The sequence below is a fragment of the Tenebrio molitor genome, chromosome 2, assembly GCF_963966145.1.
Source record: "Tenebrio molitor chromosome 2, icTenMoli1.1, whole genome shotgun sequence".
NCBI lineage: Eukaryota > Metazoa > Arthropoda > Insecta > Coleoptera > Tenebrionidae > Tenebrio > Tenebrio molitor.
This window is the reverse complement of record NC_091047.1, coordinates 22,724,351-22,743,338: the sequence shown is the minus strand read 5'-3', so window position 1 is coordinate 22,743,338 and position 18,988 is coordinate 22,724,351. Positions and strand designations below refer to the sequence as shown.

At 34.3% G+C, this 18,988-nt stretch overlaps 1 protein-coding gene across 3 annotated transcripts in view; it reads left to right on the top strand.

Moving 5' to 3' along the window:
• The window catches only part of LOC138124959 (pickpocket protein 28-like), a 45,142-nt gene extending 27,698 nt beyond the window's left edge, over positions 1-17,444 (top strand). Inside the window, exons 2-9 of one of the 3 annotated variants that reach the window (XM_069040163.1) lie at positions 12,703-12,868; positions 14,443-14,752; positions 14,800-15,027; positions 15,081-15,186; positions 15,235-15,389; positions 15,504-15,961; positions 16,012-16,074; positions 16,886-17,444. In XM_069040163.1, the coding sequence (XP_068896264.1) occupies positions 14,583-14,752; positions 14,800-15,027; positions 15,081-15,186; positions 15,235-15,389; positions 15,504-15,961; positions 16,012-16,074; positions 16,886-17,250 (1,545 nt within the window). In that variant the 5' untranslated portion in view covers positions 12,703-12,868; positions 14,443-14,582 and the 3' untranslated portion in view covers positions 17,251-17,444. Of the gene's footprint in view, positions 1-12,702; positions 14,753-14,799; positions 15,028-15,080; positions 15,187-15,234; positions 15,390-15,503; positions 15,962-16,011; positions 16,075-16,885 lie in introns of all 3 variants that reach the window. The other 2 variants (XM_069040164.1, XM_069040165.1) reach the window with 2 other exon arrangements.
• Positions 17,445-18,988: the final 1,544 nt, after the last annotated feature.

Here is an 18,988-nt window from a genome sequence, read left to right as displayed (position 1 = left end):
ATCTTGGTGGAATCCGTGCCCGGCAAGGAAACTACACGAAAACAACGTCGGGAAATATTAATCAAAGTTTTTGTTTTAATGGCCGCTGCACGGAATTAAGATATTTGTTTTACTTGTGATTTATGACCTTTCTTTTCTTGTATGTGGGGGAGAAAACATTCGTTTTCGACAAACTTACTCTGATTTAGCTGTTGGGCGTTCTATAATGTAGTCAGAATATGGTCACAATGTATAATGAAAATTGCTTTTAGAGGCATTTTGTTATAAGAAAATTATTACTTATCAAATTAAAATATTTTTAAATTAATCTATCTACATACAACTTATGTGAATTTAATGTAGTTTTTCAAAACAAAAAAAGGGAGAAATACAATAGTAGATTATACCTTGCGATCGAAAATAAAAAAAATCGGGAGGGCCATAATTAATACGCCTCAGTTGGCAACACGTAAAAATTTAATTCAAATGTCATCAGATGTCATTTTACAATAGAGAACTGTCATTATTAATTATTGACTATTACAATTTGCTATTACAGTATGTTCACTTTAGAGCAAAAATTTTTCATTGTGCAATGTTACTTCAGAAACGGCGAATCGTCCTATTCGACACCTTGAGTTTTTGAGGAATTTCAACAAAAGTTTCCGGACTTTCAAGGCACTTACCAACAACTTGCCTTGATTATTTTGTTTTTCCATACCTGAAAAACAACGTATTCAAAAACAGGCCTGGTACAATTCCCGAATTAATGCAAGTAATTACTTTGCGAAGGTCATTAATTTGAAAACATGAAGCATTATGTTTGGAAGCTGAAGGAAGACATTTCGAACATTTATTGTAGTTCTTGTAAGAATACGATTGGAGCTTCTCCTGTATGATCCTTTAGCACAAAGATAATCTTCATCCTGGAAACAATATTTGTTTGTTGATTTCATTGATCAATTTTATATTTACCAAAATTCGATCGTATTGCAGTCATTTACGGCGTAGCTTTTTGTCTTTTTGACTTCAGAAAGAGACAATAGAAAAGAGCCCCCAAAAACATAACCTCTCTGTAAACAATCCGGGTGCACGTGATCCTCACCAGAGAACACAGAACGGTGCTGTGCTCACCGTTGAACAAAGGCGCGGGAGTTTTAAATCTCATTGTTTCATTGGACTAGGTGACGAAATTCCTTTACAATCGAAGGGAGACAGGTCACACATGATTCACTCTCCTTTATGATAATCAAGATTTCAACGTTCTCAAAATCACTAACCTAACTTTTAAGATTGACATCTGTTAATTGAAATCTCAATTTTTGGTCACAGCCAACTCAATTTTTTTTTTCGATCGCACGGTATTATACAGGGTGATTCATCTTTTACCGCCGGTGGTATTATATTATTAAGAGTCTTTTTGTGCTAAGCCCAGAGATTGAAGACCGAGACACACAACTATCAATCCTAGGTTTACTTTTACGTTTGTCAAGCAATGGCGCACAAACCGCGATTTATTTTTATTAATCCTGAAAACAGCACTGTATCACTGTGCAGTGAAATACAGCGAAGCAGTGGTGATATGTACTTGTTTGTAAAGAGTTCTTATTCAGCTCCTGCGTTAGAATGACCTACATTAATCATTTCGTTTCATACTCAGAAGCATTTACAAGGCAGCAAACGAGAGTGCAATCTCTTAATAATAATATTTCTATTTCTACACTGGTCAACAGTAAGATTACAATCTGAGCCAATCTCTCTTGGACTGTAGAAAACGTTGTAAATAGTGATACCACGGCTGTACGAGTCCTATTAAATTTTATAATTCTGATTAGATATGCAGAAATTAAATATCAGTTTCTACATTCGTTCTTTACCTGCAGTGCAGTACGTCAGAAGATATCGATCGCATAATTTTTCATATTCTTGTACAGTTCCAGAGCGTACCTGTATATGGATTAAAAATCCGCGTCAGCAATGCTGCACATATAATTTTTTTACACAAGAAGTCGTTTCTCGTACGAGAGGGCGTGCTCGGTAATCCCCGGAATGCCATTATAATAACATATGAGCATATCGCGTTCTTCGCTTTTTAATCTTAATGCCCGGCGACAAAGAACGAATTTCAAGTAATACCTTTTAATCGAGTAAAACGGTCTCCGACTAAGATCACTTCGATAATTTCATACCGAGAGCTTTCCACCGGAAAAATTCCTATCATTTTTAACCTAATTACGTGATAACAGACCATTAATTTGCTTTATTACTCCCGATAGAACCCGAATGCCGACCACACCAGTGACTTTAAAAATTATTTATCGCAGGCGCCGGCTTTTAAAATTTCCCTTTCCTTTCCGCGGCCGACCACTGAAGAAAAATGTTGATTTTTAGTTAATCTTCAAACTCGAAAGGGATGCTAAAATAATCCGCATTCCTCCCGCTAATGGTTCCCCACAGGAATTTATGGGAGTGCACCTGCCTCTTCTAGTAATTGTTTTAGTTCATATCTTCCTTTTAGAGTCGTTGTTTCTTGGAGCACATTCTTCGATAAGTTATCTTCGTTAGTGCTTCTTTGAAGCAGCGATGCACAAACGCGCGTGAAACTTTACGAAGGAAAATCGAACGCGACAAAGAACGGGCTTGGAGGAGACGCTTGCGGTAAGCTCTCGAAATCAAAGTCGAGGATAGGTGAAGAGAACCGTGTCAAGATAACACCGAAATGAATGTAGAGATGAATTCTTGATGCGAATCGAGATACGGGATTCATGATTTACAGATAAGTACCACAACAAATAGTCATTTACTACAGGATCGATTACAGATAAGGCATTGTAATTTAAATTTACAAGACGGTTGTGGTCGGTCCTGCGAGATTTATGTTTGAAAATTGAATAATTCTGTAATTTCGCCGCGCTTTTGCCCGTTTGCATTCTAATGTTTTTGACGAATTTCGTCATCCTGAATCTATATGGGTATTTAATTAAAGAGTAGGCATTGGGCACTGGACGGCACGTCGCTGATGACATAACGCAGTCGGCACCGCAAAGTTCAAAAATGTCGTAAGTGACGGTGATTTGACTTATCTTACAAGAAGAAAACGCCAAATAACAATAATTATCGAAGAAAATATCGTTTTCTATTCTCTCTGGACGAGAATTATGTGTTTTTAAGAGAGGATAATGGTAGGTGTAGGAATTTATTATGATTATAATTTAAATGTCACTCAGACATGTTAATTAGATGTGAACTGATCAACGACGCGGCTCGAGAGATCCAAGGTCTCCTCCAATTAGGTCAAAAATAATGGTTCTCGATGCCTCGCATGTCACGACCAACGGCTCAATTTTATTATGAACAAATAAATTTGAGAGGTTGTTTAGCTTGTTTATTTGCAGGATGATCTTGAATCCAAAGTGATATTATTATAATACTTATAATATGAAGCCAGCTAAAAATCCCGATCTGAGTTCATTACAAGGGTTGTGGAGATGCTTCTGGAAAAGCTTCGCGGGAGCAAATTCGAAGCACTTTACATTTAAATCTGTGTAACAAGAAGTTGAGGTGTTCGCAGTTTGCCTTTCTGGTTGAGATAGAGTTGGTCGTGACACAACCCATTATCAACGAGTCAGACTGGAACGTGCAATAAATCCGAGATCGCCTTGTCACGTTGTTGTTGACTTTCGTTTTTCTTTTGACTTTCTAACACTTGTGCGCTAAAGCATAATGACTTATGAATGAGTCTGGCGGTCGACGAGCCATCCGTCCAATCAATGAAGTGGAAGTGATTAGATCCATTAAGTCAATTACTCGATCGGTCTATTTGAAAAAAAATCCAATTTCCAGCAGCTGTCAGGAATGGCGGATTATAAAGGTAGGCGTGCACTCTTTATCACGTTGATTTCTTAATGGCATCCCGTTGGATAAAACAAACTGTAATGACAGAATTTCCGGCAGATTTGATTGGTTTAAAACGAGCGTGCACACCTTTCTTCCAACGAAACGTACACGTTAGTCCACAAAGCCACTATAAATAAAGGGAAACGCTTTTATTATGCTGTGTTGCACATATGTTTCGTTTAAGAACGAAATAGGCAGGGGTCATCATAACTCGGAGGAATGAAAATAGCATAGAAAGTGTCATGTTCGTTCAGCGGAATTGTTCCAATATTGGAAAATACTGCTGTTTTATTAGGGAAATGCGACCGATTTGCATATTAAGAGCGTGTGGGGAAGAAAATAGAGTTCTCCCCTTTTTATTTATATTTATTAGTTGCATGTTTAAAAAGCGTTATGGCTTTTCAATACAATTACACAGAATAGGCTGACACGGCAAGAATAATCATCTTGGATTTATTGCCAGTTTTAATCAGACGGTCAACGTTTTATTCTGGCCATCAGGACAAGACGTACAGCACTATAAATCTGAGGATTAAAAACAGTAGTTGGAAAATCCGACAGTAATTGCAAGAAGTGCCAGTTTTCTTGTAGTTGGAGAGTCAGCTGGGTGAATTAAAGGGGGATGCGTTCCAAGTTTCCGCCAAAAAGTCTACCAAGAAGTAGCTCTGGTTGTGGTCTTGTTTAAAAAATGCCAGAGTTCAATGACTACAAATATTTTTTTTTTTTTTTTGCCTTTCCCTTTTCACCGTACTGGTCTATCAGGTACCTTGCGGTCGGCTTTTTCCTCTTTTTTCCTTTGTGCGGCGGGGCTCCGGGGTACTTTCCCCGGCCACCCACACCCACCCTCTCTTCTCCTTTTTTCTTTCTGGACAACACAACATGAAATACAGCACAAACATCCATGGGAGGCCCATCCGGCCTGGGATTTGAACCCTGCTGACCTCGCGGTGGTGTCGGGAGAGTGTCGCTCTTCCTTCCACCACCCTACCGTCAGCCCCTACTAGACATACACACACATCCATGGCCCGGCGGAGTTTCCTTCCTTCGAAAAAATCCTCCCTCTTCGGTGGGATTCGAACCCACTAGCGCCGGGACCGCGACCTCGGAGCACTGTCTCCGACAGCCATGCGGCCACCGAGCCTACATGACTACAAATAAATTTCATTAATTTCGAAAACAGGGTGTTTGTTTTGTTACTTTTAGTGAAATTTTGAATCAAATTTTAAATTAAATTTATTGTACATATTTCGAATACTATTTTATAATAAATTGATAAAATGTCATCATTACTAACTTTCATTTAAATTTTCGTAAGCATCAAAGTATGTAAGATCTGCTTTTAAATAAAAGGATAAGTCGAATTACCCTACACCACATTTTTTATAATTGGGAATTGGTTTGTCTGCCGAACGAAGTCAGACAGCCAAATTAGTAGCCTCAGCACATAAAACTTCATTTTTGTTCCTAATAACATAATGTGGATACCGTCTTAAAAAAAGTTACTTTTAATACCGTTTTCTGTCACTAAAATTGATGTTTTTGTAACTGTACAAAAAAGTTACTAAGGCAACACTTTTACATTTACAGTTTGTTAAATACATAATATGTACTTAGTAGATGTTGCACCGAGGGAGTGAAGTGCATTTGTCCGAGGTGCGTTTGTACCCCGAGGTTCTATGTACAAAGCACTGAGAATAAAAATCATACACTCCAGAGGTGCATATAGATACTATTTTTTCCACGACAATTTAAATTGAAAAAAGTCGAAAATTTGTAAATTATTTTTAACTGTTAGGTTAAGTTTAAGTATCATGCTGATAGTTAATAATAATTTTTAACCTTTCGGCTTTTTTCAATTCAAATTTTGGGGTCGTGCAAAAAATAGTATCTGGACCTCGAGAGTGCCTGATTGTTACCGTCGGTGTAGGACCCTCGGAAAAAAAGTTGACTAAAAACTTGAGTTGCCTATGTTTTTTTGCCCAAGGGGGAAAAAACAGCCACTTTACTCCATACAATCAGGAAGTAAAGTTGCTCATTATATACAGTCGTGCAGAAATTTATATTATATATATCTATTATACAGGGTGGAACAAAAGTATCAAATATTGGCTGTAACTTTTTAATTTGACAATTTATGAAAAAATGTTTAATATAAAAGTTGATTGGTGTATTATCCTGCATCATCTGGTCTTTCTAGTTTGTTCCTATCTTCTTTTGTTTCGCTGCTATGGCAACCAACTTTGGTTTTTTAAATAGCACCCATACATTTTTTGTGTGATTTTCAAACAAGCGTATGTTTCTGTATTCGTAAATACAGTTTTTCCATTATGGGGAAAAAGAATAAAATTAAAAAAAAAAAAATTAACTTACTAAGTAATAAAATGCAATATCAAGAATGCCATGGAAATTTGACAATTTTTTTGAACGTCATGCATGATAATAAAGCAAACATTTTTTATATTAAACATTTTTTCATAATTTTTCAAATTAAAAAATGTTTAATATAAAAATTGTTTGGTTTATGCATCATGCATGACGTTCAACAAAAATTGTCAAATTTCCATGGCATTCTTGATATTGCATTTTATTACTTAGTAAGTTAATTTTTACACCTTTTTTTTAAATTTTATTCTTTTTCCCCATAATGGCAAAACTGTATTTATGAATACAGAAAGATACGCTTGTTTGAAAATCACACAAAAAATGTATGAGTGCTATTTAAAAAACCAAAGTGGGTTGCCATAGCAGCGAAACAAAAGAAGATAGGAACAAACTAGAAAGACCAGATGATGCAGGATAATACACCAATCAACTTTTATATTAAACATTTTTTCATAAATTGTCAAATTAAAAAGTTGCAGCCAATATTTGATACTTTTGTTCCACCCTGTATGTATTTTAAATTTATCAACACAGAAACATGTCGAAAAATAAACACTGCTGTGGATATATTAGGCATTCACGATCTTTTTGGGACCGAGTTGGCTATGATTTTTTCTTTTCATGTTGGACTAACTGATTCAGTGATGCAACGGATGCAATTTTTTTTTTCTGTCAGTGTCTGTTCGACATTTTCTTGTCACCGCATTGCCAGATTTATTATTTTAATATTCGTAAGAAACTAAATGATTTATTAAATGTATAAAAATAGTTTAAATTTACGTCAAAGGAGCAGTCAAAATTGCCAAAATAATTTTATTACGATAAAAAATTCCTATTAAACGATTTAATTTAATTTAAAAAGGACAGACCAGATTTAAGAGATCCGGCAACAATGTACCTATTCAGAAAATATAACCCTAAACTGAAAACAACCTAACCTAACACAAAAAGTTTCAATTTCCTTTAGGGAATTTAGTTATCACCGAGGTACTGCCAACAAACTTACTAGATGGTCATAGCCAACTCGGTCCCAAAAAGATCGTGAATGCCTTATACCTACATAGAATCAGTAAAAATACAGACATCAGATTCTTTGATGGGGTGTTTAATCAAAGTCGTCGGGCTACTTAAATGAACAGATCTGTCTAGGTTCTGGGGGCGACATAAAGTTCAGAGGTCGGCCTCGCTATCAGGAAAAAATATAATAAGTTGGGAAACGGATAAACGGTCCCCAAAGAACGTGCTTAAAAGTTTTATGCGTTCGAGGGGTGAAACGAACTTTTCCATTCGTCATTCCGTTCAAAGACATTTCGCCATTCTTTCGCCCTCTCACGCGGACACGTCCATACTCGGTTGCGTTCAAATTTACGACGGTCTTAAAACGTTTATATTGCTCGTATATTTAGGCACTAACTTAGAAGTGATTTCTTTGTCGAAGCGGTCTTGAGACACTACCCCCGTAATGCGGGAGATTTTTTTCCCGATAATTATAAAATAAATTCAGAGCTAGGGGGAATTCTTGCAGACGGTCGTCGTCGACAGGACGAGAATAAGGTGGAGAAATGGATCGGGATCAGGAGGGATTAGGACGAGGGCCGTTACATTGTAGGTGCCTTAATGTTTCTATCCCGATGCGTGCCAGCCCCAATTCAAGCTGCAGCCGAGCTTTAAACAGTTTAAAGTACAATTGAGCTCTCCAATCCGACACCCCACCTATGGTAACTCCTTTGTTCCCTCGAGACCACAATCGTGGGCTTTCACTTCAGGTCCAGATTCAATAGGCTCCGAAACGAGAAGGAGAATGGATGGGAGGCGATTTCGAAAAAGTCGTGCAGTTTGCCCAACGACTGGAACAATTTTGTGATATCCGAATTTTGTGTTGTTTCAATCAAACCCTGCTTGAAAACATAATATGTACTACTAAAATTGTACACATTGCTTATTATAATAAACTAGGCAAAAATGAATAGGGAATTTTTGCATTTTTGAATTTTTTATAAATGTTGTTTTAAATTTGTAATGAAATGTGTTAGAAATATAAATACACTTCTGGACAAAATTAAGGGACCAGCAATAAACATTAAAATTACTTGATGAAAGTCTCATTGATCTTAACAAAATTCACACACGTCATAGTTAAGTGTATTATTTTTGTAGTATGCCATGAAGAAATGAACAAAGGTAAAGAACTTGTTTTCAAAATAACGAATGCCGACAAAAAAATACTTGTTAGAGATACCATTTTGAGTTGTTTTACTGTGCTAAAGTATTGATTTTATCAATATAAAAGTACAAAATCTGTTTTCCGTCACATATTAAACCAAAAGTATACCTTGGCGGCATTGAGGAAGTGTCTTAAATCATTATTCTTCTCCGCGACGGGTATTCGCAGAGGGAAGTTGCTCAAATTTTAAATACCAACAAATCTGTGGTACAAAGAGCTGCTGCAAGACATAGAACCACTGGTAGTTTTAACAGAAGAAGAGGACAAGGTGCTAAAAGAAAAACAACCGCCAGGGAAGATCACTACATAGAACTGCAGGCTTTAAGGAAGCGTTTTGTAACCTCTCGGGAGTTAAAAAATTCTCGAAAAGAAATTTCAACAAAAACTGTAAGAAGGATGTTGAAAATGTTTTAAACCACCAGTTATGGAATGAAAGATACTGGGACTCAGTTCTATTCACTAATGAGTCCCGATTTCAAATTTCCAATAACGATTGTCGTGTTCTCGTTTTGCGAAGACCTGGTGAGAGGTACGTGCAGTGCAACATTCGTAGAGTTGATAAATTTGGTGGAAGATCTTTGATGGTATGGGGCGGAATAAGTTTCAATGACGGCAGCACGATATAGGGACGATATTATTGTACCTCATGTACAGCCATATGCTGAAAATGTTGGTCCTAATTTTATTTTTATGAACGATAACACAAGACAACACATTGCTCATATTGTAATAATTGCTTTGAGAAATGCAAATATTGACAGTCTAGAATGGCCAGCGAAAAGCCCTGATCTAAATCCCATTGAGCACCTATGGGATTACATAAACCGACGAGTTAGAAGTGTTCATGTACCTACAATTAATCTTGAAGAGCTGTCCAACTTGCTTATACAAGAGTGGTATCAAATACCATAACAGAACACAAGTTATTAGTTTACGTTAATGTATTTTAAAAATTAAATTTCTTAATTTATTGTTTTTAGAAATTTTGACTGTTTTTAGTTTTTTAGCTAGATTAAGTTGAATTTGTATATTTTTTTGACGTACATACCATACATAATGTAAAATACACTTACCTATGATGTGTGTGAATTTTATTAAGATTAATGAAATTTTCATCAAGTAATTTTAATTTTTATTGGTGGTCCCTTAATTTTGTCCAGAAGTGTATATACACATTAAATGTAATGTTTCAAGTACCTGTAACATTTTAAATTTATCCAGTGTTTAAGATTACGTAGGAGGATTGAGGCAATTATTTTGCTTTCCAAGAAAAATTGTGGAATTCCCTATTCATTTTGGCCTAGTTTATTTCTATTGGTGATTTAATTTTATAGACAGTTACTTAGGCTTTCTTTATGCATTCATTTACAAGAAGATTTTGCACTCGTTAATAAGGAGTTTTTCTTTCCAAATAACATACCTATTTATAAGGAAACTGGAACACAATGTACAGGGTGATTCACGTAACCCGTTCGTCAGAAACTTTCCGATTTCCCAAAATCGTATGAATATTAAAATTGGTAGCCGACTATAATGGACTACTCCAAGTTCAAATAAAATATATTCAAAATGGCGACACTTCCGGAAATATCGGAAATCGACGCCATTTTTTTAAATGGAAAGGCCCCATTTTGATTTCAAATTTTGATTCTATGTTAAATTTTAAGTTTAGGATGTCCTTTTGTGAATACATACTTATCTGTCATCGTTTTTGACCAATGTCATCTTTTTCGTAAAAAAGCAGGGTTGCAGGGCTTCATTAAAAAATTTATTACTTTTGAACCATTGAAAATACAAAACTGTTTTTTTTTTATTGAATTCTTAAAGGTTTGGCCGATCTTCTACGCTACCAGTGACATTTTTTTTATGTTTCATATGCCTACTGCAATTTTTTCAAATTTGATTATCAAAAAATTTTTTCAAATAGCAACTACCATTTCTGATATTAGATATGAATGTAAAATTTAATTTTAAGGCCACTTTTATTAACATTGTGTATGCCTATTTCCAGGCGTTTTGGCGTATTTTTTATTTTTTGAAAAAAAAATTGTTTTTTTAAGCAATTGTTTTATTTGAATTTTTATTCAAAAATCGCAGTCTATGCAGGTTATGATAAAGTAAAGCACAAAATTCCGAAAACGTACAGTATTAATTTTTGAAAAAAATGCAAAAACATGTCAAACAGTTTTTAGAATAAATTCTTGCTTTAAAGTATTGTTTAATTAGTTACATATTATTAAAATCAAATTTATTTCGTTTTTTATTAATTTGTTTTTTTTATGTAATCCGTACTTATACTAGATTTTTATAATCCAGAAAAATAAGCTCTATCAAATAATCTAATCGGAATTGTAGCCTCCCATTTGGAAAAAATATTAATGACGTCATAACTTTGACAAATTTGACCCAATTTTTTTTTATATGTATATGTATGTACGTTAAGACAGAATTTAAAAAAATGTTTGACGAGTTTTTGCATTTTTTTCAAAAATTAATACTGTGTTTTATGAATTTTGTGCGTTATTTTATCATAACCCTGTATATTGTAACTAAGTGTCCCTCCGGATTATCATATACATATTATATGAAACCTACAGATGTCGTAATTTGTCAATTTTGAAATCGAGCAAACTCAGCAGCGCAACTTCATACTCTTGGCCAGGGTGGCCACCCTCTTGCGAGACATTATAGGGAACAGGGGTCGAATGATATATCATTTTAAAACATTTTAATTTCACTTTACTACAATACTAAAAAATTTTGATTTCACCTTATATTGTTAAAAAAATTGCACTGCAAAGATACATACATAATTTTAAAGCAATTATTTATTTTTTTTACAACAATGCATGATTTTTATTGCTGTCTTAATAGAATTTGAAAATAATTTTCCAACCTACGGAGGAAAATAAATCGTTTTTATAAATATGTAGTAAATTAAATAACAATGGACCTAAAACTGAACTTGGGGTACTCCATAACTTACAGAACGATATGAAAGTAACTAATTAAAAACAACTCATTATTTTTCTCTTAACCCTCCACCACCCGGCGGCACCACAATTTTGCCGGAGTACATACACTATTACGGATATTACTATCAAGTAATAGTGTATCAAGTAACTAATTAAAAACAACTAATTGTTATTATTATTGTATTCTATTAAATAGGATTTTAAAAAACTAATGCTTATTATCAAATTTTTGTTGTCTTTCAATTCAAAATTAAATCACTTTGACAAGAACCTCAATCTTAACCTCAATTTAAATCACAAATGGCTTTCACCAATCTGCAGAAAGCCAGTTTTGATATACAGACTGATTCTCATAAATTTCCGACCCTAACGAAATTTAAAAATACAGCCAGCAATGCGTTTTTCATTCATAATTTGATTCAAAAACATGAATTATTTTAAACTTTTGTATGGTTTGGACATCCCTCACAAAAGTCTCAATTATAAAAATTTAAAAATTGCAGTAATCGACAATATTTCTTTCTATTTAAGAAACATTGGAGCGCATTTTTATTTACAAAAATTATTTCAGGATTATACAAAAAGGAACTGTCAAGTGATTGTCAATAATGCCAGGAGTGTCCAGATTTCACAGTAAATAAAGGTATCACTGAATAATGTATTACTGGATGCATTTAACTTTCGTTGGGGTCGTCAAGTCATGTGTCATACCCAAGTCGGTGGACATTCAGAGCTGCACAGCAAATCTGCGGTAAAAGGATACTGCCCAATGCAATGTTGTAAATGTTGTGCAGTATCTTCGCGATTTCGAAATGAATTTTGGCCGCCAACGAGAAGGTTGTATTTTAGTTGCAGAAGAAAAAATTATTCACGAAATTGAAAATCAACCACGAACAAGTACTCAGCGTCTTGCAAATCACGTGGGAGTTTCTCAGTTTGTATAGTTTGTCCAGCGAGAGATTGGTTGACATAAAAATCACTAAATTCTATGTAAAGAAAGTAGTACGATGCGATCAATTAAAAAATAAATCGAGTCGGCGTGTTACCTATGGCAACCCATGCTATAGCATAGGCTCCAAAGCAAATTCGATTTATTTTTTAAATGATCGCTCGGTACCTAGTAGAGTGGTATATACTAATTTTAGTACCTAGCGCACGTAAAATTTGAAATATATCCTTCAAGCAGTAACATTTTTGCCCTGAAATTATGCTCTATTAATGTAGGTATTCTAATGCATTTTGTAGCGTTGGGTTGCAGGCCTACAATTTAAAATCTCCCACTCTCTCGCTGAACGAAGTATCGTTTGGCCAAGTTTGGCTGCGAGTTAAAAATGCCGCTTAGGAAATGGAGGCCTTCTGAACGGCTTTGCTGGGCACGTCGTGATGAAACTTGCATTGCAAATGTTGGCAGGTATTTTGAGCAAATTCCTTGATGTTTCATTTTATTCTTCTACTCAGAATTACAGTCTTTTTGCTTTGTTGTTTTCTGAATAAGTTGCAGGCACTGTTTTATCATCACTCTACAAATTTTATCAGAGATTTCATGATGAAACTCGAAAAAAATTTACGATAAAAACCAAGCATTACCTCGAATGACAGAAAAACTGACATTTTAGGTTAGTCGTACGTCAAAACTACCAGCCAAATTTGAAAATTTTCAGCGGTTCCCAAACAAACTGTTCCTTTGATTTTTTTGTAAACCATTTGCATTTATACAGGGTGTTTTCGAAGTTGAGGCGTTCCTTGTAACACGAGGTACTATACATTATTCTTAAGAATTTTAACGTAAATCTTCTCAGTAAAATGTTTGTATTAACGGAGATAATTGATTGTATATTTTTATTGTTTTCTAAAATTTTGAGTCCGGTCCTGTCTATTTTCCGCTGTACTAAATTAATAACTGACGGGGCTCAGGATGGTGTCTTTCTGGAAATCGTTCTGCGTACTCTCTGGACGCCGCAGCTGCATTCTGATAACGTGATAACATTGCCCATATACATTAGCAACATATCTATGAGCTCATTATTTTCGTAATGATAAAGCCATTCCGACTAATTAGGTGACAACGCTGACAGTATTTTTGACTAACGTCCATGCTCATTTGATTTTTTTTTGTCAGTTCTAATTTCTAACAAATCAGCGCAAATTTGAGCAGAAACAGTTTCAAAATTTTCAAAAAACTTAACTTATTGTATCTTCATTGCCGTACACGTTTTGCTAAAGTGATTTTAGCTAAAACTCTTTAGAACAACGCATACTATCACATGTTAAAAGGAACGCCTCAACTTCGGAAACACCCTGTATAAATCAAGTTGAGTTATTTTGCCTTCTTTTAACACGCACTACCTCAGGTTAAAATATCTGCACGACATTCAAAATCAGACTGTATAGTGATGTAAAAAAGTGTAGACTTTGATGAGAAAGTTTTCGAGAAAAAAAAATCAATAACTTAAAAATAATTCATTAAATAAGCAAAAAAATCCACTGTTAAACTGTCATTTGAGAGGTTAAAAATGAAAAATAGGATAAATTAACATCTCTTTTTATTGTTTTTTTTTTAACAGTTTTGTTTCTCGTGTTCTTTTTTTTTAAGCGACATAAATATAAAAATATAATAATATAATTAAAAAAGTGAAATTATTCACATGAGAAATAACGCCGCTGGGATAATGTCCTTTTTTTCATGTTATCCTCTACATAATTAATAAATAGCATCCTCGGTAAAATAATATCGTGCGTTCATTTAAATTTATCTTTAAAGTTGGCGTTGAAGAGTCCATTGTGAAGACACCACTCGTGTAAAAACGTAAGATTTAAACAGCTGATCCGTGATCCGTAATATGTATAGTTCACAATCGACTCTTTAACGCCAACTTTGAGGATACATTTAAATGAACGCACGATACTAAAAAGAGAATAACATTTTTTTTAATTTACTTATGAATCGATAAATTAATTAGGACAATTGAAAATTAGAATTTTTAGGTGCGCCAGGATTATAACATTACCATGGAGTGGATTTTTCAGTAGTTGTGAATGCGTTTCCGACCGTGTTTTGTAATTCACTCTTGAAATCTTTAAGTGCTCATGTCAAATTACTTTTTACTTTTAAAATCAAATGAAAGATGTGTTTAGCAAAAGAAAATGAATCTAAGAACGATGAACGAGAAACGTTGCCCAAACAACGAATTGGTTTTTTAAAATCAATTTATTACTACTTTTCGGAGTTTTCGAACAACACTGGCATACACGGTTTCAAATATTTGGTGGAACGTGAAAGATGCTTCATCGAACGGTGGTGTTTCCACACTGTTCACACAAAATAAACAGTTAGATTTCCAGATTATTTTGGTTTACCGTGCTCTGCGTCTGCATGTACACTTGCGGAAGCTTAATTTATTTGACTTTCAAAAGATGGAAAACGAATCCTATCTTCATCAGTTTTACGTCTAAGCCCTTGTGGGAGGTACCATTTCCTGCCGTCACGGTGTGTCCCGAAAACCAAGTCAAGAGAAGATCATATAATTATACTTACCAGGAAAGCAGACTCTCTAACATTACTGGGATAGAGTGAGTAACAAAAATTTGAAAACTTTTTTTTGGAATTGAGGGGAATATTTCAGATGGGATCAGTTTGAGTCTGTTTATGCACATTGTCCGAGGGCTCATACTCAACGGTATTTTAGTAATCGTCTTGTAGATTCTGATGGGTTTGAATTTTTTATTACGGTGAGAAGAAAAACGTGTGTTTTTCGTTACTTTAATTTTTTTTGTCAGCATGCTACATCAGTAAGAGATATTCTTGGAGCATCACCAGACTTATGGCTAGTGAATAAGAAACACGAAACAAGATTTGCACCAATTATTACGGATGGTGGTCTTTGCTTTTCATTTAACATGTTGCATCAAAGTGAATTATTTACCAATGTTACGTAAGTTTTTGATTTGGGACTTTGTACAAGAGACCAATCCAAAATCGTCCGAGTAGTCATTTTCTTCAGTATGTCAACATTTTACACCAACAATTTATCTCCTCAAATTTTCAGTTATCTTTCAAAATATCGTGTGGAATCCGAAAAAAGTAAACATTGGAGTGTTGACGACAACTATGACGACACGACAGAAAAGGTGTTCCCTTTGAGGGTTACTAGTGTTAGAAAAATGTTCTATTTTCGTTTTGGCACGCACAAGGACGATATTGATTATAACTGTGATGCTGAACAAGGATTCAAAATCATATTACATCATCCTGCAGAGATTCCAACAGTGTTAACTCGATACATTCTAGCAGCACATCATCAAACTTACAGCCTTTGGATAAGACCTGACGTATCAACGACTTCCTCAAAGCTGAAGGAGTACGATCCTCACGCTAGAAACTGTTTGTTCTCTAATGAGCGTTCCTTAAAATATTATAAAATATATACACAGCGGAACTGCGAAATTGAGTGTCTTGCCAACTACACATTGAACAAATGTGGCTGCGTGTCTTTTTACATGCCTCGTATGTTTTTTCAACGACGATAATAATTTAATTAATAAGATCAATTGTAGACGAATCATCGACAAAAATGTGTGGATTCTACCAAGAAGAATTCTGTGTGAAAAGAGCTGCGGGTGCGTGGTTGCTAGAGTACTGTACTAGAAAAAATGCGAACAAAACATTTATAACTCATTTTTCGTTTAAATTTCTGTTTTCTGAATGTTTCCAAGTTTGTTCCTTCTACCGTCAATAATGCTTATAAAGACAGTCCAAGAATTTGTATAAATGTTTTGTTTATTCTTTTAGTATACAGGGTGATTCACGTAGACTGTTCGTTAGAAACTTTCTGATTTCCCAAAATCGTATTACAGTAGTAGGATTATCCGACTTAATGTGGACCGGGCCTGAGAAATTACGCCAAATCGGCTGGAAATAGGCATACACAATGTTAATAAAAGTTGCCTTAAAATTAAATTCTACGTTTATGTCTAGTGTCAGAAATTGTAGTAGGCGTATGACACATAAGAAAAATGTATCTAGTACCGCAAAAGATCGGCTAAACCTTTAAGAATTCGACAGAAAAAAATCACTTATTTCTTTCCAGTGGTTCAGGAGTTATACATTTTTTAATGAAGCCCTGCAACACCGCTTTTTTGTCAAAAAGAAGACATAGGTCAAAAACGATGACAAATAAGTGTTGACAAAAGGACGTTCTAAACTCAAAATTTAACGTAGAATCTAAATTTGAAATCAAAATGGCGCCTTTACATTTAAAGAAACAAAGACGGCGTCGATTTCGAGTATTTCCGGAAGTGTCGCCATTTTGAAAAATATTTTATTTAAGCTTGAAGCAGTCGATTATTTTGGGAAATCAAAAAGTTTCTAATGAAAGGGCTACGTGAATGAGCTTGTATTTACAGTTCCATTTTATTTTAATGTTTTTAGAGGAATTGACACGTCTGGACCTGGAATTCAAAATGTCAAGAGGTGATGTTTTTAACCAAAATGGATCTTGTGATTGTCTCCCATCTTGTACATCGATAACATACAATACAGAGATTAGTCAGAATATGGAAAATAACACTTCGTCTAATGAATATTACTTTACACAATTAAATATGCGCTTTAGGGATGGTAATTTTCTAGTGTTAGAAAGAGATGCACTGTTTAGCAATACTGATTTTTGGGCTAGCTGTGGAGGCTTGTTTGGATTATTTACAGGATTCTCCGTAATGTCCTTGGTCGAAATTATTTATTTTCTGTTTTTCAGATGGATCTGTAATCTAAGGAATCTCTGTAGACAAGAGTAACAGAATTTAATATTGCATTTTTTAAATTATATTTGTAGTTTCCTAGCTGCGATAAGTAGGTACGTCGAAAAATTTTCGACGTTATCACGTTCGAAACCGATTTAAAGCTTCTTGTAAAACATTTCATATATGTACTGTTTTTTTTGCGTTTCAAGTGATTTTATCACTTATCTTAGAATAAAAAGCTCCTGTTACATAGGTATAGTTATTTATCATCTTCATGAAAGAATATCTTTTTCCTATAAATCTGATTCCTGAAGTATTTTTCATTTCTGTGTTTAATACAAAAGTCGTAAATTAATTAGGTTTTATGCAGAATCGGTTGTAGGTACATGCCTAGCCGTCACAAATAATTTCATTATGAAAAGTGCACTAACAGTAATTAAGTACACATGCGGCCAGCCAAAAATGCACGATAGCTGACGTAGATTTCTCAATTTTTCCCTAGATTGAAACAAGACCTGTCTGGTGAACATTTTGTTAATGATTTTATTCTGTACAATTTATATTTTGGGTGAAGACCTCAATGGGGCAATGTCAACTCATGTTAGAAGATTATGAATTAATTCTGCCGGGATATCAAAAATTATCTTGGTCAAAGGTGGTCATGGATTTTAAACTGTCCGTGGAAGCAGTTTAAGTGAAGCTTTCGTGTTATTGTAACACCAAACGGTTTTTAAATGATGGTTTAAGTGGAAGTGTCAACGAAAAAACAGATAATGTAAAGTCCATTCAAAAATCAAAAAACCACCAACGTCGCATTTTCCTCGATAATTACTATCGGCAACGCTGTTTACTGTAAAATTTGGTGAGAATTGTAATTTGTAATTTTGAGGTTAAGTGTTTATTAAATGTCTTGTTTTTCTGGGCATGTTTAAGTAAAAATAATAAGAATCAATAAATAAATGAAACGTGCTGCTAATAAAACAATGTGAACGAAATTCAAAGCAATTGAATTTTATTTTGAATCAAATAAATGTCATAATTTATAGTTACCAACATAGTATGAAAAAATATCTACCTAGGGTTTTTTAAATTTTACCAACCTAAAGCAACAGGTGGTGGTTTTTGATTTTTGAATGGACTATCTATCTCATCATAACCACCCTTGATCAAGATAATTTTTGATATCCCGGTATTAGATTTGAAGATATGGGAGGTCAAAAGGTGTAGCTTTGATCGCATTAATTTTAAATACTAAAAAAGATTTTGACCTTTTGTTTTTTGCTAGCCAGTGGTACATATAATTATTCTGAATAACTGTGATCACTTCATCAGGTTTGCATTTACATATTTACTTTATTATTTCCAGCATTTCCAAGATGTGATTTTATGTCGGTTTTACCTCAAATAACACTTGGCAACATGGTCTTGATTGTTCCTTCTTATTTTTATAGACAAAAAAAAAGAAATATGTATAGGCTATAGGTACGCAGATTATTGGGAAAATAGAATGTTTTTAAATGATGCCATATCTTTTATGTAATTTATGAATTAATTTCTCGTGCAATATAATCCACTAGCAACTAATATTTACATACCTATATCTAAAACTTCCATCTATTGTTACAAGTTTGTGCAAACTGGACCCCCAAGTGAGAATGTTTCCTTCTTAGGTCAGCTTTTTACTTTTTAAATTGGAATAAATCTCGTTAAATTTTTTTTGTGCTCTAATGCTTAATCCAGTGCCTACACAATATGTAGAAGTATTAATTTCCATAATGTTTATTTATTGCAA